Source organism: Tribolium madens, unplaced genomic scaffold (assembly GCF_015345945.1).
Source record: "Tribolium madens isolate multiple individuals breed KSU strain unplaced genomic scaffold, Tmad_KSU_1.1 Scaffold_7;HRSCAF=85;Tcas5.2_LG10, whole genome shotgun sequence".
Lineage (NCBI taxonomy): Eukaryota > Metazoa > Arthropoda > Insecta > Coleoptera > Tenebrionidae > Tribolium > Tribolium madens.
The window spans coordinates 7836698-7861182 of record NW_025401050.1 but is presented as its reverse complement, the minus strand read 5'-3'; the positions used below and the strand labels follow the sequence as shown (position 1 = coordinate 7861182).

The 24485-nt window shown below is 34.3% G+C and overlaps 1 protein-coding gene across 9 annotated transcripts in view; it reads left to right on the top strand.

The window, feature by feature from the left end:
- Positions 1-24485, top strand: part of LOC123009472 (peripheral plasma membrane protein CASK) — a 68582-nt gene that overhangs the window by 35404 nt on the left and 8693 nt on the right. For 5 of the 9 annotated variants that reach the window (XM_044405821.1, XM_044405828.1, XM_044405825.1 and 2 more), the window contains 4 exons: positions 21078-21269; positions 21349-21513; positions 23494-23562; positions 24406-24435. In XM_044405821.1, coding sequence (XP_044261756.1) covers positions 21078-21269; positions 21349-21513; positions 23494-23562; positions 24406-24435 — 456 coding nt within the window. The remainder of the gene's footprint in view (positions 1-21077; positions 21270-21348; positions 21514-23493; positions 23563-24405; positions 24436-24485) is intronic. The other 4 variants (XM_044405822.1, XM_044405827.1, XM_044405826.1 and 1 more) reach the window with 1 other exon arrangement.

The window sequence follows — 24485 nt, the reverse complement described above, 5'->3', positions numbered from 1 at the left end:
ACAAGCAGTACCGGGCCTCTAGATGTTACAGGAACACACCAGGCTACAAGAGGAAGTAAAAGAATGTAAAATAAGAATTGAATCAGGAAAGAAAGCGATAGTTTAAAGAAAAAAAAAATTATCGTACAAGATACTACAGGAATGTAGGTAAAGAAATTAGTAAATGGAGTTCAGGTTTGAAGATGAATGAAAGAGGAAAAATGAAAGTATAGAATCTACGAAAAGGGATAGGAGACGATTGAACGCCTGAAAACTAAATGCAAAGAACTGAGATAAGAAATGAGAGAAAGAGATAAGGTACTGGACAAAGTAGGCTCAGGATTAGAATGGATGGAAGAAGTGTGGGGAAGAAAAAGGCAAATGTATCATTATTTTTATTGTAATTGTGTTTTCACTTTTGTTTGGTCAAAAAAAACTTACAAATAAAACTGTTAATAATTTTTGAGTCCTTTTAATTCCAAAATTAAAAAGAGTCGCTGTACTAACCTTTGATGAAGATTATTTTAATTGCGAAACCAGTTTGTTCTTTTCTTATTCTAGTCTAAAGGAAACTAAAAAGTTAAAAAAATTAAGTTTAACCATTTAGCGTAACTGAAAACGACTCTAAACACTTAAAACCCTGTTTAAATTTCTACCATATTAATGCAAATTCTTCCATTACGAGCCCATTTGCAATTTAACGCGCAACATTGAAAGAAACTCTTTTTTTTTCGCTATTAGCTGCTCGCAAGTTTATGAATGTGGTAGATATGAGAAGCATCTCATCAAAACCGCATTACTTTGAATGAGTTTCAATTCATTGTCGGCGCGAAGCGTCTTACCCAATTGAATTTTATCGACCCAGTTTTAAGGGTAATAAGGTGTTTGAGGGTGACTCTGGGAGTCGAATAGATCTGATTAGAACGAATTTGTTTCGGGTTTTCGGCTTGTCGCTACTTGTCATTAATTAACTGGGTTTATATTGTGGATATAGAGTGACATTTTCGCAAGATGCATTTACTCTAACTAACCCAAAAACCCAAATTTGTTAATACGGCGGAGAGTTGAGTAGTTTTAACTCAATTAAGAGGGGAATTAATGCAAAGTGCTTTGGCATTTAATGTAAGTTGTTTCTTAGACGTTTGGTTAGAGGTTTTCTTAGAGGATAACTGGACATTTTTATTCACAAAATAACAATTTTTCTATTGAGTACCTTGTTTCTTTTCTCGGTGAAGCCACTTTATAGTTAATCGGTTCGAAATCTTGGAACTTTCAACTTGAACTATTTTCAAGTAAAAATCGTTTAAGTTTCTCCAAACCCACTTTCTAAAACAATCAGATAATCGAAGCTACGCTCATAAGCACAAAGACATATTATTCCAATTTCCAATTGAGATGTTAGAAGAGGCCAAGTTTTCCACGAGGAGCGTTACGAGTTTCAAAAGGCTTATTATAGGGGGATTTTCTTGGATTCACTGCCGATTTATTGTGTTCTAATTGAAACATAAATGTTTTTTTTAAGTGAAGGAATACAATGTTTATTCTTAACGTTTGTAGTTAGTACAGCAAAATTGGTGTTGTTGCTTGGGGTTGTGATATATTGCTAATCAGTTTTTTTAGATTGTGGAGTGACCTACAAGTTGTCGCCAAACCAGGCCATTATCGTGAAGCATCATCCGAAGTAGATTCTGTTTTTGGATGTTTTTTTTTTTTTTTTTTAAGTCGGATCGATAGACGGAAATATGTTTTCTCGTACAATATTCAGTTTTATCACCCCAAACATTGATTATAATCGCTCCTTTGCGTCCCATTATTTTTCCCCGAGGAGCGCATCATGTTGCGCAACCTTTGAGAAACTTGTATTTTCTGCTTCAAAGTTCCATTTGTTTGGTTCTTTGTAACAAAGTCGGACTGTTATTGGTCAATTTTTTGCTTGAAGGGGAGTTTTAGAGCTTGAACTAGTTTTAAATATGGAAAAGTTGACGAAAAACTGTTCCGTACTTGGAGAGACATTGATAAAAGACTGCCTTTTATGCACTTTTTTCATTTAAATGCAAAGTAGACGTGCGAAAGACGGTTCATTAGCGCCGCATTTAGGGCCTTAAATGTATATATTAGGATCGATCAAGCGGAAAATTTCAACGTCAGACTTGAATATATGGAAGGACCTTGCGACCCAACAAAGTATCCAAGATTCGCATTATTGACGACGATTTATGGACGCATTTAACTAAAGCTCGACAAAAAAATCAACGTTTTCACTAACGAAATCGAGGATCTCTATCACCGATCTCAAGACAAGTACAAATGGAAATTTCTAACTTTTGGAGTATCACGCAAATTACACAATCTTGCATTAAATTCATTTTCTAGTATGTATGTTCGTTTCAAGGAAAGTTTTCCAGTTAACTTTTCGAAACATCACCGCCATATAAATTTCTAGAGACTTGAGGTTTTGTACCTGAAGTGTTCGAGCGAAAATTCTCACCGAATGATTTGTGTGTTTCGAATCTTCTGAGTTTAAACTGTCCAAAGCACGCTTTGCTGAGTTTTATTTTTATTAATGGCGCCCAACAAGGGGCCAAGATAAAGAGCTGCTACAAGACAGGCTACAGGAGGAATAGTTCTCGTAAATGCAAAATTTGAGGAACATAACGAAGCGGCCTCTAACAACTTTGAGACAAGAAAGGAATAAGCATAGACTGTTTACAACCAGCGTTGATTTCAAGGTTATCATGGAAAGTGCGAATTTTGTTTAAATCAGTTTAGCAAGTTAAACAATAAAAAACAAATGTTGAATGTTAAAAATTTCGCGGGCTGAGATAAAGCAGACGCATCTGAGCACACAATAGACTGAATATTTTTCTCGCTCATAAGATTAGAGAAACGTAACAAAGCGGACTTTAATGGTGGCGACATAAAGAAAAGAATAGCCATAAACTTGTAAGTTGCTTTTATGTGGCGATTATTAAGTTTCTTTTAAAATAGTCTTAGAAAGCTATTAGTTTTGTGAAGTGTTGTTGGATATGATCTTAGAAGTTGCAAGTCAAAGCTAACTTAAACGGAAGTTTAATTGAAATTGTACTTTAGTTATAGCCTTCCTAAAAGTGATGTTGAAAGTGATAATTGGAATCTCTTGAAGGCAAAACATTTTTCGTTTTGGTTTGACATCAGGGCTTTTGTGTTTGGAAGAAAGTTATTTTTGTTGCAACATTGGTATAGTTCTGACACGGGGGCCCAAGTGTAATCGATTTGACCACTGCATGATGCGCCTGAAACATTTTGCCAAAGGGAGACTCGTCGGAATGGAACGAAAAACACGACTTTGTGAAATTGTGTCGATTTATCGAGACCTTGATTAAATGTTAAAATATTCGGGGTGCAACTGCGACCAGACTTCTATATCACATGAGAATAATGATTTATGCACGAGTGATATGGGTAGTTGTATTCGAAGGAATACAACCTAATCCGTCCTCAAGATTGATCACAAAAATGCGCACGAATTGGAGTGGAAGTGTGATAAAACTAACGTGTGTCAGACTTGATGATAAATGATGGCAGCGTCATGCTTTTTCCAAAAATGAATCTTCCTAAGCAAAAGCTTTGTTTTAATGAAGCATAAAAATTAATTCGAGCTGTGCCACAAACGGTCTGATCAGATTAACTATAACGCGTCAACACGTATATTGTCCCAGTTTCATTGTGGCACTTGAATGAAATCGCCAGAACGGAATTATTTCTTGTTTATCTGCTCTCCATTGAGGGTGACCTGGCCGAGATTTATGTAAGTGGCTCTTGGTGTAAATAATGCGATCGATAAATTTGACAAGAAACTGGGACAATTAATGGATGAGTTATGTCGGAAGTTACCATTGGACGACAAAATTTCATTTATGCATTACAGGTTACGGATCTTGAATCCGAATAGAATCAAGAGAGGAAATCCTGGACCGGAAGTGTCCTCGACGAGTGACCGGCGACACAAACAGAATTATTGGGCGACCAGACATGAGATTTTGTTTATTGCGACGTGATGTGAAAACTTTGATGATTTTTTGTTACGATCGATCTTTACTTTATCGTAACGGCTTAATAAATCAATTTACAGCTTCAAATTAGATAAGAAGTTTTAGGTGAATTTTCTTGCTTGAAAAACAGGCAACCATTTCCTTTTCTCATATTTTTAGTTAGTACATACCAGGTGAATAAAAAGTATAGAACCAAGCGTTTTTTTCGTAAATTAAGCACTTTACAAAAAAAAATAATTAGTGTAGTGTAAAGTACAATTAAAATGTCACCATCTTTCAAGAATAACAGTTTTCGAAATTTCTTCTAGTTTTCGAGTTTTTTTTTAAATGGCAACCCACCATGGTAATTTTTTTAATTAAAGATTATGATCTAAAATGACCTCTAATAAATAAAATTGTTTTTTAGCCAGTACTTTTTTTTAATTAATTGTTAAAGTTGCGTTCCGAGCTCATCACGAAGATTTTCCGGACTTAACCGAAGTGGTTGTTTCATGCATTTCATCATGGGAGAGCCGCTGATTTCTATGCAGGTGCTTTGGGGTGGTTTCGAATGGACTAAAAATAGAAGAAAATTATTTGTAATTAGATTTTTTGATCCATCCGGAACCTGCCTAAAGCACCTGCATAGAAATCAGCGGCTCTCCCATGATGAAATGCATGAAACAACCACTTCGGTTAAGTCCGGAAAATCTTCGTGATGAGCTCAGAACGCAACTTTAACAATTAATTAAAAAAAAGTACTGGCTAAAAAACAATTCTGTTTAATTAAAGGTAATTTTTAGATCATAATCTTTAATTAAAAAAATTACCATGGTGGGTTGCCATTTAAACAGAACTCGAAAACTAAAAGAAATTTCGAAAAATGTTATTCTTGATAAATGGTCACATTTTAATTGTACTTTACGCTACACTAATTATTTTTTTCGTAAAGTGCTTAGTTTACGAAAAAAACGCTTGGTTCCATACTTTTTATTCACCCGGTTTGTTGCGTTCTTCTATTTCTGTCATTTGGAAAGCTATTCCATTTTTTGTTTTGCTGCAACTCTATTATTCACCTTCACATTAGGCTCCAAAAAATTTTAGTCTAGGTATTTGTCTTAGAACACGTGAATTCAATATTAAAATTATTAAGAGCTTAGCAACGTTCTGGAACAAACTTTTGCTAAGTATATTGTGTTCTGACGGTTGTAACTCAGGAAATCTTGTTGTTTTAGGCCTGAATTAACCTAAGCGCTGAGAATCGAAAATTTCGAGTCGTTGTAGTATGATAATAAATTAATTTTTATCAAAAAATTTATCTAAAATTAATTGTAGACTACGTTTTACACAATTTGATCTGTTCTCATGGGAAAAACTTCGAAATACTGCTAATTCTAACTGAAAGTTGTGTGTTTAAGTTTGTTTCTTTTATTTTAGCGTCGTTAGAGATCGCATTGTTGAGTTTCTTTTAATTTTTGATTGAGAAAAATATTCCATCTTTTGTTTTTGTTGTTGTGTTTCAGCGAATTTTTTGTCGTATTTGCTATTCTTGATTTTTAAATAAGCAATATAGTTGAAAAGTTTTTTCTATTAAATTACATCCGCATTATCTTTCGCTGATGTTTTTTATGTTCTTTTTTGCTAAAACCGATCTAAACTTCGTCGCCACTTGCAGACACAATGAAACCGTTCTGGCTCTCAATAGAAAACTGCTTACAGCATCGGAATTTCAAAGGCGTTCGATGTTATTTTTTAAACCGTCATGACAAATTGATTTAACTTTGAACAAGAGACACGTGACTGGTAGATCATGCGTGTGAGCTTATCTTGTCAATGTCAAGGCCGTATGTGACTCTATTAGAAACAAGAGAAGATAAAGGAAACTCTATTATCTGACAATCCAAGAGAGATCTCGATAAATTAGAGTTTTAAACTTTTGCAATGAAAAATCTGATGGTAATTTGTTTAAAATCCGGTTTAATTAAAACAGAAGGGTCGAAAACACAATTCCAAATCCACACAACGGTTGCGAGCAGGTGTCATGCCTTAGACTTGTGTCCGGAAACTTTGATTAGGAACTCCCGAAGCGCAATCTATTCCTCCCGGAGTGATATAATTGAACTTTATATTGACCGGATTTTTAAGCTGGATACGGGTGTTGATTTAGGCTAACCGTGAATCAACAAAGGACATGCTGGCTGCTTAATGGCTTTTTAACCCATTTATCAATTAATTAGCATAGAGTCGATTTTATGTTTTTGTTAATTTCTGCATTTGAAAAGACAACAATGAAATTACTCCAAATGAACGACAAAACTGGTACATGTTAGTAAACTCCCTTTGAAACAGTTCCTATTGTTTTATTGTGAAGCGAAAAAGAGGAAACTGTGCTGTAGGTTGTTTCGAGTTTTTCTTATTCTGTAGTAGCTCAAACAAATTACGTTAATTTGTTTATTAAAACTGTTAATTTATGACCAGAGTTACGCGACAAACATTCTTTTTGTATCGCAAGCAATTATTTTAATTGCTGTTTTTCAATTAACTTCTTGGCATGAAACGGTGATCATGTTTCAGAAGTGACATAATGTAGACGTTTAATTAAGTAAGTAAAAAGAAGAAAAAGTTGGGGGACACGTGAGCAACCTTTTGTTAAGGTGATTAGCATGGAAATGGGATCATGTGATTGATTTTGCGATACATTGAAACTCTTGTCTCTGCGAGGTCACATCCCATGGCTCATAAATAACCCTAAACTGGGGGAAAAACTGCCATACATCACGAGGTCAATAGCGACATATTTTCCAAACTTTTCAAGTGTCATAAAAGTAAATGTTTCCTGCTTAAGCGATTGGAGGCAGGAACAGTAAGACCCTGTCAGGAAAATAGTTATCTTCCATTAACATTCTTGTGCAACCCCTCATATGGTAATGCGTGGGGGGAACGTGCGACTGTGGAATTTTAATGAATGGGCAAAGGCAGGTTTAGACATTATAGCAGATGGAATATAGGCGCGTAAACACACGATGAATTTGTGCACTTTGGACGGAAACAAGGTTTGGTTTGAAAAGTCTCAAAAAGGTTTGTGAAATGTTTACAGTTGGTTAAAATGAATAAATGCGAAAAAATCTTTGGTGTTGGGGCGTCATTAATACGTGGTGGATAAAGTCGAATACGTTGTTTATTACGGAAGCTTTGGGAAGAGGACATAAACCCGACTTTGGAGTATATAAATCCAGGGATTTCTTTCGGTATATACACATGCACAAAGTTTGTGTGTCTGGAAATTGTAAAACCTGCAGCTTACGATTGCGTCTACCTTGCCAGCACGCATTTATAAACGCTGAATCCGCTTTAAAGCAGGTGGGAGACTAATCGGTTTTTATTTACGAGCAGTGGTGGTGCTCACCGTGGGACGTTTATTGGTTTATAATTGGGTTAGCGTATGAAATTCGGGGCAATTATCAGTGGGTGGGATTTTTTGTGCAAAATAAGTAAAAAGAAGTAAAATTTCTTGCTTCTTGTTTTTCAAACTACTCAACTGATCTAATATAGATTTGAATTTGGGTTGTCTTTCAAGTTTCTTAGCTTTTTGGTAATTTTTTTTTAATGTCTGTATAAAACAATTTAGCTTTTCCAGGTTTTAGTCTCACGTAGTTTTTTTTTTTGCTAATACGAACTGATTCGAGTTTTTTAAGTTCTGTTTTCTTCTTGTTTTTTACATTTTTTAGTTTGGCTTTCTTAGTAGGTAGGGGTTTTTTTAAATTCTTTTATGTCTACTTTAGTTTACGAATTTTGGTTTATTGGGATTTTCAGATATGTACATATTTTTTTAATTTTCTTACATTGTAGTTTAGGTCTTCGTGGTTGCCTTTTTCTGTTTTACGGTTTACTAGCTACAATATACATACTTCGATTTTGCAAGCTTGTTGCTAATTTTGAGAAAAAACTTAGGTTTTCTATATAGTTCGTATTTTTAGATTATTCCTTTTTAGATCTACTTTTTGTGTTTTTGCGTTATCATTTTACGATTCACGCGGTATTTTTGAGGCTTTTGGATTTAGTTTCTTAGGGCTTATTCGAGTTGTTTTTAGGACTGTCAGTCCTGTTTTTAATATTTTAAAGGCTTAGTGTAGGTTTAAGTTTCATCAGATTTTAAGGGTGATTTGCTTGCGTCTAGGGTGGCCAACTCTAAAGTTTATAATGACCCTTTGTGTAGAAATTCACACTGGACTTTTTTTCTACGTGTGTATTGATTTGAACATCTTCCGCTCGTTTAAATGTTACAGCCCGTTAATGGATCGTCAAAAGGGCGATAATTGCTCATCAAGACGTCGAATGCATTTTGCACACTGAATGCCAAGTAATGGAATTATTATCGATTACTTTCGTATTTTGTGTCGCGCTAATAAATTTTCGTTGTTTGTCGCCAAAGAAAGAAGTGCCTGCAGCGGCCCTAAACCAACAATTCCTACCTTATTTAAAAAACTGTGTCGCGTGAGTGCTAGAAAATGACTTGAATTAAATTTCAGTAGTGTGATGAAGATTCGTATCTAATTTATTACGAGTTGCCCGAGGTGATATCTTATTATCGTACCTAATTAAATGTGCTAAACAACGTTTTAACAAGGAAAATACGGGTATATGTTGTTGTACAATTACGGAATAAACTACGACTCGTGTAACGCCCGTTGCGAAAAATGAGCAGCTTTTTAGCTGCATGTATCGATTTTCTCCGATGCAATTCTCAGCTTATTTGCTTTCATTGTTTGCGTTTCTTTTCCTAACAGACACATCAAGTGACACGTAAAAACTCTCATTTTGATGGTCGTGTGTAATTGCAAGAATTTAATCAAACATCGTGTTGTATTTCTGAATTTAGGACGATGTTTGTTTCTGGATTTTGTTTCAACGCGAAACTTTATAATTACGTTAAAAAATCGTTATTTCTAAGTGGCAAGTTTTTGATGAACGCGGCTTTTATCGGATATTAAAATCGCGTTTATTGATGCGTGGGCTTTCACAGTGGTTTAGTTTAGTTTTTCTGAACAAGAACTAGAGTCTCGAGGGTGCCATTTTTCGAAATGACTCGCACACATGACCAGCTCACTGGATTATATTGGATTTTAAAGCAGCTTACTTATCCAGTCCGGGAGACAGATGAGAACATTTTAAACTCGCTTATTACCTGTCTTGTAACGCGTTTAATTCATAATTTCCACAGTTGTTAAGCAAACATTTCAACACCTGCATGTGGCTGCGAACGTGCGGGTTCGGTTTCTCTCTATTTACTCTCCCTTTTTTAATCTCTGACCCTAATCACACTTTGATATTATTTTTGGGGCAAAAGGTGACTAATTTGACAGGTCTCTAGAGGAAAATAAACGATCGAACGGACCTACGTGTTGCGTTCGAAGCCTAACTATCAATCATTTTATTCCGAAATAAATTTGGTTTAATTGAGAGTCTGGATTTCTGATTTTGAACATCTGCGAGTGATAATATCAACGGTCGGATTGCTACAAACAAAGCTCTTCTGCTTTGCCGTATTTTGTGATGTTTATTTTTCTCTGAGGTGCTGTTTTTCAAGAGAGAGTTGAGAGGGTTGTCAAGGTCGATACGAATTGAAGTTTTATTTTTCGAGAGAACGTCGTTTAGTGTCAGATCGTTAATTAAATTGCTGCATATACATTAGAGACACTTATTATCATGTTGTGTTTATGCAGCCGAGTCGAGGATTCTGTTTACTTGAACTTAATTAAGGTGGGGTGGTGCTCATGGAAATTAGACCTTTCAATTCGTTTTACTGGCTCATTTCCAAAGTAAAAGTTATTGCATCGAATACATTGACAATTTCTATGGCGAGGCAATGTGTGATCTTTTACCATCGAATGAAATCTATCAAAACAATTTAACATTCGATTTTTGTAACAAGTAAGGTCTTTACTCATATTTCTAGGACATTTAAGGTTGGTAACCTCTTTTTGTTTGAGTTTTGAAAGTTGCTTGCTCATAATCGAACATCCCTAAACTAACAAAACTTTATTATCATACTTTCCCATTTTGACAAATTGCGTTGAGGTTTTGAGTCCCCGGTTTGATTTATGGATGTTTAATTATTCGGTCCGGTGCAATACGTTGGGAAGGATGGCATGTGCATACATTATCTTGGCTTTAATCCTTCAGATTCTACTCCGGGGACTCCGGGCGTATGTTTTCTCAGACAACACGGACCGGTTGACGCAGCAACGCTGAGATAACTGAGTCGGTCTTCTTATCCGGCTTTGCTTATCGACTGTACCTTTGATAGAAATGCTGAATCTTTAATTTTGAGTTGGTACTATCCCGGATTTGTTGTAATTAATGTACAAGCGAGTAGTAACTGGAGTTTCCGCAATTTGATTTAATTTTAACATACCGCCCACGTGTGATCGATTTTTCCGGCTTTTCTCTTGACAAGGGACCTTAATTTTGTTTTCCATTAAATTTATATCCCGGTTGCTTGTTGCCACAAATATCGAGTTTCTTTTCGATTATTGAAGCCAGATGGCGAGGGAAATTACTGACTATGGCTTTTTAACTCCCTACTTTTTCTGAAATTTTCTACAAATTACGATCGTTTGGCCTACAGCAATGTCTGATTATTTTCAAGATGAATCAATACCTCATCATAAATTTTTTCTAACCGATCACTTATAAATATTCAAGCGAAATTTTTAATGGCGGCAGGATTGAAATTCCATCACTGCTGAATTTATTATTTTAAATTGAACTAACTTGCTCGCTTAAAATAGATTTATTCTAAAAAAAAGATTTTTTTTTAGACCTGCTATATCAAGTTTTCATTCGCGGTTTAAATTGACACTTTTTTCAGGTTTTTGGTTTACGATTTTTTCCAGATTTTTGAGCAATGATTTGGTCTAAATTTCGTAGGGGTTTTGTTCTCCTAGGCTACAAGCTTTATTATCTGCTTTTGAGTTATTTGTATTTATTTTTTGTATATTATTGTTGTTCTTCGATACTGTCAAAATTTACGGTTTTTCTCCCATGTAAGGAAGTTTTGACAACTATTTGGCATTTATCAATACGAAACGTCAGATTAATTTTAACAGATTTAAAGCAATTTTAAGCCTTGTTGAGTCTAACTCGAAGAATAAAATGTTGTATTCAACTCATTTAAGTGTAAATCGGACGCTTTATTCCACTCGTTACACTTGTGGTTTAAAAATCCACTCGGTGAAATAATGCTAACTCGTAGAATAAATACATAACTATTTTATTTTAAGGGGACTTTTATTAAAAGCTATCTTTGACGTGACAAGTTCTTATGGAGGCGGAATGTCTAAAACTCTGTCGTTCGAGAAAAATGTTTCCGATTTTTCTAAATTTTGCTCTTATTTACAATAAAGCTTCGACTTTTGTCCCTTTCTCATAAGAGTTTCGAGAGCAAAAATCTAAAAGTGGTGATGGTCGTTTCGCCACTTGATTACGTGTCGTAAAAGTTGTCGTATGGCCGGAAGCTGCACCTGCAGGCTTCAATTTTCAGTCGACTTGCACTATAATTTGTCGGAAAGTGAGCACCGAAATGAATTTTACGATCCACTTTATCAATTTTCCAACTGTCTAAATTTGCTGAAGGCACGTTTGAAAACACAAGAACGCTCTTTTTTAATCAGATTTTAATGTTTTTAATGCATCCAACGTGTCCAAATTTCGATAAGGGTATTCGGGGTTTATAACCGATTCTGAACGGTTATTATTGTTGCGGCTTTGGGGCCTGCAGATAAATAAACCTTTCATACATAATAAAAACGAAGAAAACAATATAACGATAAATTGCAGGCTTTACGACTGAAAAGAGCTGAATTTTTGACTTGGCTTCCCTTTTGATTTGCTTGTTATGCACGGCGGGAAAGGGTCGTACCTTCATATCTCTTCGATCCTGATCGATACTGTTGCAGGAAAATTCCTGGGATGTTTGGCAATCCACATGTGCGACAAATCAATAACAGCTTTGGAATGTTTTGTCCTATATTTGTTGATTTATTGTCAATCTGGAAATGCGCTTTTCTGCAACAGAAAAACTATTTGTCACTCTTTGGATAAAATTACAATTTATTGCGATTTTTTCTAGTTACAACAAGGGCGAAATTTCCGGAATTTTAGCTATATATTTTGCTCTTCCACTGTTTTTGTTGTTTGGCACAGTAATTCCCGATATATTTTCTGGTATAAATGCGGAAAAATCAAATCTTATTACCGTGGAAATTCCATTTGCAAAAGAATATCAAGTCGATTGTTTTTACGGTATACATTTTGATTTATCATTTGGCAGAACTCGGAGAAAATCGTCGGCAAAACGAGCTTTCAATCTTCGACAAATTGGAAAATGAATGGCTTGTGTTGATTCCAACAAGGAATCGATGAATTTAACCATAAATGTGTTTCTGAAAGATGTAACAATATCACGTTTTGTAATAGATTGTATTTCCAGCTGAGGAACTTTTTAAAAACCGCATATATTTTAATTATGCACAAGACGCCATGTTTTAATTAAAAACCAAACCAGAATATTATATAACAGTGATTTATGAATGCGGTCTATCTCGCTGTGGTTTTATGCAAGATAATACACTGCTTGCATCTAAATCATCTATTTTCAGAGCTTTTATCCAACGCCCTCTGCGGCGTTTTATCCGAACTGCGCATCACTCGCGACGTAAGCTCGTCCTGAAAGCTCACAATTGTGACTAGTCGCCACGAGGTGGCGCCACATGTGCTGCTTCTGTTTTAATTAAAATTTGGCCTATTAAATGATGAAAAGGATGTGCCGGTGTTTAATTACCGATGAATTTTTAGCGAACAATGGTTTTTGTTTCGACAGAAACCGTTGTTTGTAATGTAGTGTTCTGCGATAAATCACAGAGGGTTTGACCTATAATCATTTAAAGTTTCAAGGGCTTTATGCATTCATATAGAAGCTATTTGCATGAGTGATGGGTGGTCTTTGCACGGGTCTGATGACGCCTTGTGAAACATACAAAACATGTTTATCGATTATTCTATAAAACCAGAAATGGATGTCTTTATCGAAAAATGCCAACGCTGCAACAATGATGATACGCATCCCCACAACGGATATATTTGCATTGTAAAACGGTTTGGGGGTAATTTTTGTTTGTTAATTTATACACGACAGGTCTCTCTCGAGCGTCCAATCGGACATTTTATGACAGATGTGAAGATGGCCGCTTGAATAATTTTGTTTTGGTGTTTTTGTAGTAATGTATGAATTTACATTAAATCGGGCAACGAATTGAATTTAAATTTCAATGATTGTACATACAGTAATAGATTATGGAGCGTCAGGGTGGATTTGTTCTGTTTATTATAGAATTTCGGAGTGTATTTGGATTACTATAAATAAAGTTGTCACATTTAATATGTTTTATATTTTAATGTATCATTTGTTTTTGGGGCGGTTTGGAAAACCAGTAACAACTCAACCAATAATTTATTTAAGTGTGAATGATTGTTTTTCAAAAATGGTTATGATCTGTCAGTGCCCAACGAGACTGTACACACAGAAACATTCTACTTTTTTTATTTTTTTTTAATCAGAAGTTGAATAATAATTTCCGGTGTAACTGGCTTTCGCCTCGCTACTTTAGAACTTTTATCTCTTTTAAGATAGATAAAACAAGTTTTGCTTGTGGAAAAATGAGCTTTTTTCTTCTCGATATAGAGTATAACAAAAATTGGATCCGAAGTTGCTAAGACACTCCCGCGGTGATTAATGCAGCGGAATTAAAACCTCATTATCTAACCATAACCCATCCTGTTAACTGCTTCTTTTAATTATTGCAAACTCCCACAGTGCCACTATTTATTAAGGAAGTTTGTAAGTACTCACACTATTAATGCACCTCTCCAGACTAAATTAACGTCAAGCTACGTTTTTAACAACCTGAATAATTATTTGTGGAGAACGTTTTCGTTTAGTTTGACAAAAGAAATGAAATTTAGAAGTTTCAGAAACAAAATATTGTGTTTCTTGTGCAAATTGAAACGATTCGGCACGTCTAATTCTTTGTTTTGTATCGTATAACTTCGAAATCCGGCAAATCTCCGGTTTCTGAAAGTCTTTCACTTGTAGGGCTTTCCACACGATCAGTAATATGTATGCTAGCTGTGTTAGTCAAAAGGTGATTACTTTATTTCACACAAACGACTACAGTCGTTTTATTTGGCATAGATCCTTTTCTCTCAACTTAATTTGCTAGTACTGCGCACTTCTCTTATACGGTCACCAGTTTTTAATCATTACGAAACTTTCGGAACCTTCAAAACGCACTAATTTGGCCGAAGTTTTAACAATGCGTAGTTTTGTTGTATTTTTACTTGATCAAAATCGGTTCTAAATTGAGAAACACATACGCTATCGAGCAAATACCCCTCTAGAATTAATTAATTTGCCTTGGGCCCGAATATTTACTCAGACAGATAAACTAATTAGTACTGCCGTATATGAATTGAAATTGCCCTGTCGACATTAAATAATTTCTCTAATTGTGATTTTTTTTCTTCATAAGCCATCTGTACTTAAAGTTAAACGGAATAATAAATCAAGGAAGTGCCAGAGCTTTCCTAATTAATTTTATCCTCTCAGTAGGCACGAGGGAAAAACTTGAAACATTCAAAGATGTTTTTATGTAAATTGAAGCCAGTTTCGTCATAAACGTGGACGAGTCAAGGCTGGGAGAGAATTTTATTAACATGTTTTTTTGAAAAGACAACAAAACTAGGGTTAATTGGGGTGAAGGCGAGATGTTCTCGGGTCTGGAATGTTTTATGAAATTAAATATGAACAGAACTAGCAGAGGACAATACAGGAAATTGAGGATTTAAAAGACTGGCGTAATGAAGATTAAGTTTTTTTAATATTTCAAAGAGTTTAGTGGATAATTGAGCGTTCAGGGAAGACCGTTGATTGATTGTTTAATCGGAAAAGGATTTTTCAACGAGTTCGGCACAAAGAGAGGACTTAAAAGTGTTCTATCTTTTGAATAGAAGACTAAAATGTAAGATTCGTTAATAATTTTGATCGAAAGGCTTTTTCTTGTGTAATTTAGATGCAAATTTTGCCATTTGTAGGATTAATAATTGCAATTTTTATGCTTGAGTTTTCAGTGGTAGTTCAACAAGACAGTAAATTGTGACTTCTTTGAGAGGTCGATAAAAGTGTTTAACTTTTTGTTTGTCGTCAACATTTGATAAAAATACGTAGTTTTCCGTGACAAAACCACAAAATTTTATCGGTGGCGAAATTGCACATCAACCCTCTTGATCGTTCAGGCTGAAAGTGTTAGCGAGCCATCACCGACTCCTAACTACCATCATTACCAAACTCTCATCTCGTCCATCATGGCAAGACGTTCGGCATGATGACGGAACCTTTCAACTTGAGTGTTTATTTGATTCAGCTCTCAACTATCAACACGAAACTTACCGGAGTGCCGCATGTAAACCCGGAGCCTTGTTATTGCAGCAGTCTGCGCACTTCTTCTCGGTGAAGTCGAGTGGAGTTTAACCAGTGAGTGGCGAGCTATCGCACCAACCGGTTTGTGTTTCTTCTCAGTTTTTTGAGAAGTGACTAGTGTTTGTGCAAACTCTATCCAATAAATCGAAAATAAATTGTGTTTCTTTAAAAGTGTAAAGTTTTTGCGTTTCTGTTTTTCATTTTTAAAAGTTTGATACTCGTAGAACAAAAGCTAGGGCAGAGGTTTGGCGAATATTAATCTTCTTATGTAGATTTCAACTGGTCCGAAGATCTGACAGTGAACTATGATCTTTGCATTAAGCTTCACAAAGCTTTGTGTTTGAAGCAAAAGGAGATATTTGTGTCGTGATTGATGACAGTATCGTGGAATGTAAAATTGCTAACACTCCTCATTGTATCGCAGTCACGTGTAGGGTGAAAAACTGCGAAAAATTTATCCTTTTTTTGAATTATTTTTGTCTCCGGGAGCGAAATGCGAGTCGCGAGTGTTGTTCGAGACGTGTGTGAGCATTCCCTTGGGTGCTATCCCGAACTATCAACAGTGAAAAAGCTCAACTTTGACCGGATTTAAGAACGGGAAAGTTATGTGAGGGAGCCATGCTCTGCTATGTGAGTCTTTCAAATTTTATTTTAACTTGGATTACGCTTCTACACACGTCAAGGATGTGTAATTTGCATAAAGCCGACTAAATTTATTGAATTATTCAAGCGGTTGTAAACAGTTTGGAGAAGGGAAAAATCCCAGTAATTGCTTCCCAAAATCATATTGTGTCGAAACGGCTTCATAAATCTTAACAAAACATAAATTAACTTTCATAGCCGGTCTTGTGCCCTGTGGCTTGAGATAACACAATTCTTCGACTCGCTCCTTTTTGTAAATGAAGTACTTTCGATTTTTCCAGCTTTAATAGAATTCGAGATACTGATCTTGGGATCCAGTTAAGTCGTCTTACTGTCAATTCACCATTTCGTCCGAAATAATTGTGTTTGTGAATGTATACGTGAAAATTGTCGTTTTTCAGCTCAGCGACGAGCTTTTTTGTCATCTGGATGATTGTGTCGAGAACCTGAGACGGAAAGCAGGTGCAATTGCAAGTTTAACGTTATTTTTGTTTTTGGCTCTTGATTAAATTCGCAAGTGCTGTTTAATTTAATTTCCAAATTTATTTTGCTGCAGATCGGAATTAAAACAGGAATTATCTTCGGATGAGATTTAGTAAGATTTATTGTTCTTGTCAAAGGAAGAACTAACTTTAAGCTACGTGGGCATAACTCCAAATGTACAGATAAGGCAGGCAACAAGAGAACGAATATGAATAGAATGCTACAACGTTTATTGAATTTTGGGAGTTTCTGGTTGATTTTCATGTAACACCTAATACTGAAAAAATGAGACTTTTGTCTTGTAAAGGCGAAAATGTGGCAAAAAACATCTAAATATTGCTAGCAAAAAAGCAATTTAATATAAAATTTTATTTTTTATTGCTCGTGAAAGGAAAGTATTAAAATAAAGTTTTTTTATTTACTTTAAAAGACTTTTAATTTGAAAATTATTTTAAATTTGAAATTTTTTATCTCCAAATAAAACGATTCGGCTTACAACAATATTTAGCAGCAATCTGTTTTTTTTTTTGTCGTAGGGAAGGTAACTTGACATTGCCCAACCATCTAAACATGTAACATCAAACGTTCTGAAATTTGGTTTTTATTTTTGATTTATTTTGGTTTAAGTGCACAATATTTTATGTTTTTCATTAAAGCGTAGGACTAGTATATGTAGAGGTACTTCTGTAATTAAAATGTAAATAATAGTTATTTATTATAAGACGATAAAATTGAGAGCTAATATGCTCGAAAAGATAATGATAATTTTATTGTCGTGTACAATATAAAATTTTATTCAATCCTCACTAATTTTGTAGTCAATTTGGTCGATATTTATAAATGTCAAAGTAAAATTCAACAATGAAATCTAATGTCAACGATTGTTAGCAACTAACAACCGCACATATACAACAATGGATGTATTTTTTATCATCTAGACGATAAAATTTCATTTTAACATGAAGAAAAGAGTAGATAAAATTCAATTTTAACATAGAGGATTGAATAAAAAGTTTTTGTTTTGACAGCTTGTTAAAGCAACTTTTATTATAACGGTTTTTCCTGGATGTGATTAAAAACAGTTTTTTCTAATTACTACACCACAAACACTAAAACAACTTCTTCCTAATTAAATTCTAAAAAAAGAGATTTATGCAGAGGTTTATTTTCTTCGAAATTGCGTAGGTGCATTATCTTATCATTTCCGTGCCATTTTCATAACGGAAGAGCACTTCTCGAGATGTATGTACAAGATTTATTATTAAAATATGGCTCAAGAAATCTGAGAGGCAGTGCGACAGACACAAGTGTACTCGTATTTTTGCGCTTTAATTAATTTTGAATAAAATATGATGTGATTCCGGGTTGAAAAATCGGTCTCGTTCTTACTAATTCTTTACATAAATCACACTGATCCGGATTAGGGTCTCCGGAATCAATTAGCCGGAAAAATTCCGGTCCGGTTTAATTTTTTTTTTGGATTTTTTAAAGCGGTTGGAACTAACGATGTGGAAGTTAACAGAGAATTTAATTAAACTATGACCGCATATCTGCGCACACTTGTTGGAATCTCGAATAAGGGCGAACTTTTCGTTGTCTTTAACCGTTGAATTGATGTTCGCAGACATGACATTCCATTCAGAGGGAAAATTTATTACAGCATGTTCAGAGGGGACATTTTTTATTTGGAAACATGTCATTAGACGCAGTAACATTATTCCTATCGGGAGAGGATCAAAGGAAAAGTTTGCCTGACAAGTAGCACCTACGTGGATTCGGATAGTTGGATGAAAAATAAATTAAATATTCGCATTTAGACGTGATAACGCTGATTGCGTTCAAAGCACGAGTTGATAAACTCCTCGGCTAGATCGACAAACTTCACCAACAAGCAGTGCGATTGTCCGAGGTGTTTACTGGTCGAATTTGTGTGTTTTTGTTAAGTGTTCAGGAACGAATTCGGTTTAGAGTGGTTTTGCTGATTTATTTACATACTTGGAGCTAATAAACAAGGTGCGAACAAAAAATTCCATTTGCTGGCAACACGATTTTGTGGTGTTGTTTCATTCCACGGCGAGAGCGAATTTATGTCAAAGGAGGAAGGTTTTTGTTGGAATTTTAGGCAAGAAATTGTTTTCGGTCAAAAATAATTTTTATCATAATAGTTTTGGAAGTAACGACTACGAGTAGAATGATATTGTGTAACAATTTCGAATGGAGACTTTTTCATATTTTTATTTTATTTAGCAATTATGTCGTATGGCACCTCCATCAAGTTTGTCGCGTCGCATGTATTTTTTTTTTTTGTACTTTTGAAGAAAATATTTAAAGTAACAAAAGTAATACTAAACTTGAAAAAATAGAGTTTATAATTACACCTGAAACAGCCCCATCGAGGTCTCGTTTTATTACTAAGCATATGCTATACTTTTCTGGGTTAATAGAGAGGCGTCCGGGGAGTCCCGGCCCAGATTCATTTTAATCAGTTGCTTTAATGGGTAATTTTCGCCGGGGGTTAAGATCTTGTTGATTGCTGTTCACGGATTAGATCGGTTTTGCTTGTAATAAACCACTTTGAGTAATTGAAGAAACGTCGAGAGATGGGTCGAAAAGTTATGATAAAAATCGCCGGTAAAATCCGCATCCATTACATCTGTAAATAATGATTGTGGTAACAACTGGAAATATATACACATATTTGCTAAACATCCAACTCTGAAACCAATAAATCACGGAAACATTTCAATGGTTGAACATCGAACAATTCAAAAATTACAAGCAATTTTCCCTTGTCCCACTTTCCGTGCGATGCGGAAATTACATATTTTTGTAGCCGACACGGCCATATAGACATGTATGAATTTCGAATGTAAACATTGTGTTTCATGTGACAAAAAAATGGCATGTAGCACCGGGAAATATTTCAGGGAGGTGCCTTGGACCCCAATAACGTATATTTTATTACTCACACCTCGAAAGCTTCTCTAAAGGTTTGCAGAAAAGTTTAGAAAAATAGAGAAAACCGCACAAGCAAGCCATAATTAATTTTGACAGTGAGATAAAACCAAGTTTAATTTTAATTAGATGTTTAATAATCTAGTGAATTGCTCATTTGTTCTCAAAACATCAATGTTACTTTAGGATTAATCTCATCTTTGCGGAGGTTTTGCGATGCACAAACTAGCGCAATATAAAATTTATTAAAGAAAGTATTTAGAAAGAATTTGGATTCTTAAATACTGTATTGTTATAGAAGTTTCGCTAAAAGTAAAAAAAGTACTAACATATTTTCAGTTTTTAAATCAAAAATTCAGTTTGTGTAAAGACAGCAAATAAAATAATTATACAGTGAGCGGCAAAATTATGGAAATAGACTGAAAATATTTTGTTTTGACAAGAATGCTCGAACAGAACAATTTTCTTTTTAAACAGTACACAATTTTTAACTTAATTTACAATTTTACACTTTTTGGTTTTTGAGTAATGTTTTCATGGCCTTTTTTTTTAATGGAAACCCCTAATTTTTTTTTAGCCAATTTGCTAGAGTTTTTAATTGTTGAAATGACAATACCAAAATATTAAATATTACATAAAATTTTCGAAAAAAATCATCAAAAAACTAAATTTTCAACAAAAACAAACATACAATTTTAAATAAAGTTAAGAATTTTGTATTTTTAAAATAGAAAAATTACCTGTTTGAGCATCTTTGTCAAAACAAAATATTTTCAGTTTTAATAAATAAGATTATTTCATAATTTTTCCGCTTACTGTATAAGCGAGATTTTTTACTGTTTACTTCAGAAATTTCAGTTTTCCAGAATTGCCAACTTCGTACAATTAATATTTTTTGAGTTTTGAATTATTTTTAGTAGTTGCGAGCGCAAGAATCGATAAACTTAATTGAAACGATAAATCTAGAACTGGAAAAATACACTTTATCAGTTAACGAGATAGGAACATGATAAATTTGTGAGTCTGAGGGACTGCTGGGCTTAATCCTGGCATTAGGGAGGGTAAACATGGTGCAAAGCTTGGTTTTATGTGAGATTATGAAAGTAAATTCGTCTTGTCGTTTTGTTTTCTCAAAATTTGAATTTTAAATAAAACAAATTGTAAACATGGTATTAGTCGTCGTCATGCAGACCGGTCAAAAGTAAATGAATGTTTCGGACAGACCGCAGAAAAACTCAATTTAAAATTTCAGCGACTGTTGTCTTTTGTTAGTGTTCTTAATTATCTTGGTTTCACTTCCGATAAATGCCCGGAAATGAGCTTTTGAAACTCTGGAATTTGAAGAAGTCGATCGATGCGTGTTGCACCGCCTCGTGAATATTCATAAACAAATAATTCCCATCTTGCAAATTCGCATACATTAAATTTTGCATATTTACGAGATGGATTGTGAACAGGTGTTTTTATTGCAGGCCCTTTTACAAGCTCATGATGTTGTGGCGCACGAAATTTACGGCGAAGATGCTATGCGGGTCACGCCCCCGCCCCTATTGCCGTACCTCAACGGGGGCGACGATCTGGACGGTCCCAACGGCGAGGTGGAAATGGAAAACGTAACCAGAGTCAGGCTGGTGCAATTCCAGAAAAATACCGACGAACCGATGGTAAGGCTAAAACGGGTTTTAACACAAATTTACTTATTTTGGTTCATCGATCTTGATTAATTCACTTATTGTCTCCAAGGGTATTACGTTGAAGATGAACGAAGACGGAAAGTGTATAGTGGCTAGGATAATGCACGGAGGGATGATCCATCGACAAGCGACGCTCCATGTAGGCGATGAAATTAGAGAAATTAATGGAATTTCCGTTATGAACCAATCCGTTAGTGCTCTCCAAAAAATCCTCGTAAGTCAAACATCTTTATTCCGCCATTAACAAAAAAAAGAAGAAAGTAAAGTCTGTTATCTTATACTGAAATGTGAAGTAGCCATAATATTGGTATAGTTTTTGAAAATTTATCTAGAAGTGTGCAAATAATAAAGTCTGTTTTTTTTTTTTAATGGAAATTACCAAGTCAAAATTTTGGTGAAAAAATTGGTAGCAGCTTATCTCCATAGCCACAAATTTTGTTTTTCTTCCTAGAAATTTTGTTAAAAAAATATAGTTATATTTTCAAATTGAGATGTGAAAATTTTGACTTTTATGAATCTTGTGTGCCTGTTTGCTATTTGAAGACGCTGTAATTGAATACCTGAGGACAGACATCATTTCCTAAGGTCTAAAGACAGAATTCAGTGCTAATAATTTTGATAGAAACGCACCTCAAGTAATTGGACAAAAATGAGATTCTTGCTATAAAAACTTTGAAGAAAAAGGATGTAAATACAGAAAAGTTATTTAGCAAAAGAAACAAGTAGGTATTATGATGATTGGCAATAAATTATGTGTAATTTATTGAAATGAGCTCAAAGTTGATGCATTTTAGAAATTCTACTTCAGCCTTAGTTTAAAAATTGTTACTTTTTCAACTCGTTCCTCAAAAGCGATGCACAAGACACTAATTTAATTGCGTTTTTTCCGAGGTTCTCATTCATGTTTATGTATTCTTGTCAATTTCTTGCTAAAAATTGAGAATGTTTAGCAAACCTGCATTACAAATTGCGTCTACATTTTAACAGGCCTTTTTTCTAACTTCCTGCTTGCGAACTATTCGTTTCCAAATTTCGAAAAACTGTTAGTGGTACCGAATTTGTTCCTTTTTTGGTGTATCGTCTCTAAATTTTCTTAGACGATTTTTTGCGTTGACGTTTAATGACATTGTTTTCAAATTAATTTAAAAAACCGGAACTGCCAACTTATTACCTTTATTAAAATTACCATGAATGAATTACTAGTGGTGCCAACGTTAAGACTGTTTGGCATTTCCATTAAAAAAAAAACAGACCTTAGTAGATTATGTTATTAGAAGTAAAAGTGATTGTTTATGAGGCAAATGGATTCAGTTGAGCCACATAAACTCACTTTTACTCCAAATAACATATACTATTTTATCTGCAAACGATTCAGATGGAGAGAAAGTGTTGATTGATTTAACTGGTGAATAACTGTAATATACCTTGTACCTCTACAGAAAATGCTGAAAAAGCGAAAGAGACAGGAAAGAGACAACAGTGGTAAATGTCAAAGTAAGTGTCAAGTAAAAGTGAAAACGCCTAGGCGTAAAAGCAGTGTTTTTACTCCATGTCTGAAATGTAAAACTTTTACCTGTGTCATTTAGTCATAAAAGTGGTCACTTTTATGCTTTATTTTTAGAAAGAAAATGACGAAAAAGTGACAATTTTGAAACTAAAACTGAAGAGGAATTTGCTTGCATCATTTCCGTGCTCATTAAATAAATTACACAAAATTTACAAAACTGATGCTTGTACTTCGACACTTGCATACCCTTTTTTTAATTAAAATTTCAAAGAGCAACAAAAACTAAGCACAATTTGTGGCTGCGGAAATAATCTTCTAATTTTTTCACCAAGAATTTGTCTTGGTGATTTCCGTTTAAAGATGAAACAGACTTTGTTTTTTCGCTTAAACTTGCTAATTATAAGGTTGCTCTTTACTCTCGATCTGAATATATTTGGGAATAAAATAGTATATGTTATTCGGAGTTAAAGTGAGTTTATATGGCCCAGCTAACTTATTTGCCTCACTACGTTCGCCTACATCACATAAACTATCACTTTAACTCCTAATAACATAATGTAATACTAATTTAATATGCATGAGGTATAACAGGTACTATTATAATAGGTACTAATTTTTGTATTTGAGTTTGTAATTAATCCAATTTTACACAAAAACTCAAATTCCAATTTGATGTTTTTTTTACAGAGGGAGGCAAGAGGTTCAGTCACGTTTAAGATTGTACCATCGTATAGAAGTGCACCACCCCCTTGCGAGGTGAGTCATCTGATCATTTTTTCAAGTAAATGTCAGCATGTTTTAAATCCAATTCTGAGCAAAAAATTTTATACCAATTTAACAATTTATTAAATTCGGAGAATCTTGTTTTAGTCAGCCCGAGTGGAACTAAAACCGATACATTGAATCATGTAGTGTTATAATTTAAGATAATAAAGGCTTTTGTTCACGTTTCCGTCCATTTTTCTGTCTAATATCATGAATTACCTATTCATTATTTTGGATCAGAAAGGATGTGTATAAACTATACAAATCAAACGATTTTATAGGTGCTCTAATTTTGTCCAAATCGATAACTTAAAAAATGGAATTGGATTGCGCAGCTTTGTTAAGGGAATACATAATACAACTAAATAAATAACTAAAATAAAATTTTGTCATTTTCAATTATTATCAAAATTAGTTAACTTTCATTTCAAAATAGTAGATTTGACACCAAATAAAAATTATTTCTATGTATAATTTATTTTGTAGTAAGAAAAATTAATTCGTGTTTGGTGAAAGATCTATCATTCTGAGACGAAATTTAATTATTTGGCAACTAAAACGCAATAAATTGGTGACCGATACAATCACTTCCTTTTGTTAATCACTGGCATTGTTTCATTATTAAAGCACATCCCATCATACCAGATATGTGTCTACCTTTCACACATACTCACTGTAGGTTAAATTAGTCTTAGATTATTAAAAGTGACTTGACATTTAGTGAGTCACTTTTAAGTTCGAAGCGGCAAGTCTTATTCCACTTGCGATGAGACTTCCGCGTCAAAATTGTAGTTTATTGGAGTAATATTTTTTTCTGTTTCCGGGTCCTTCTAGTTATTCCGGATTAAACCTCTGCCAGTACTAGTAAGTACCTCAAGTATCTGGTTCGGGTGTGGTGTGCTTTAGTTCTAGTC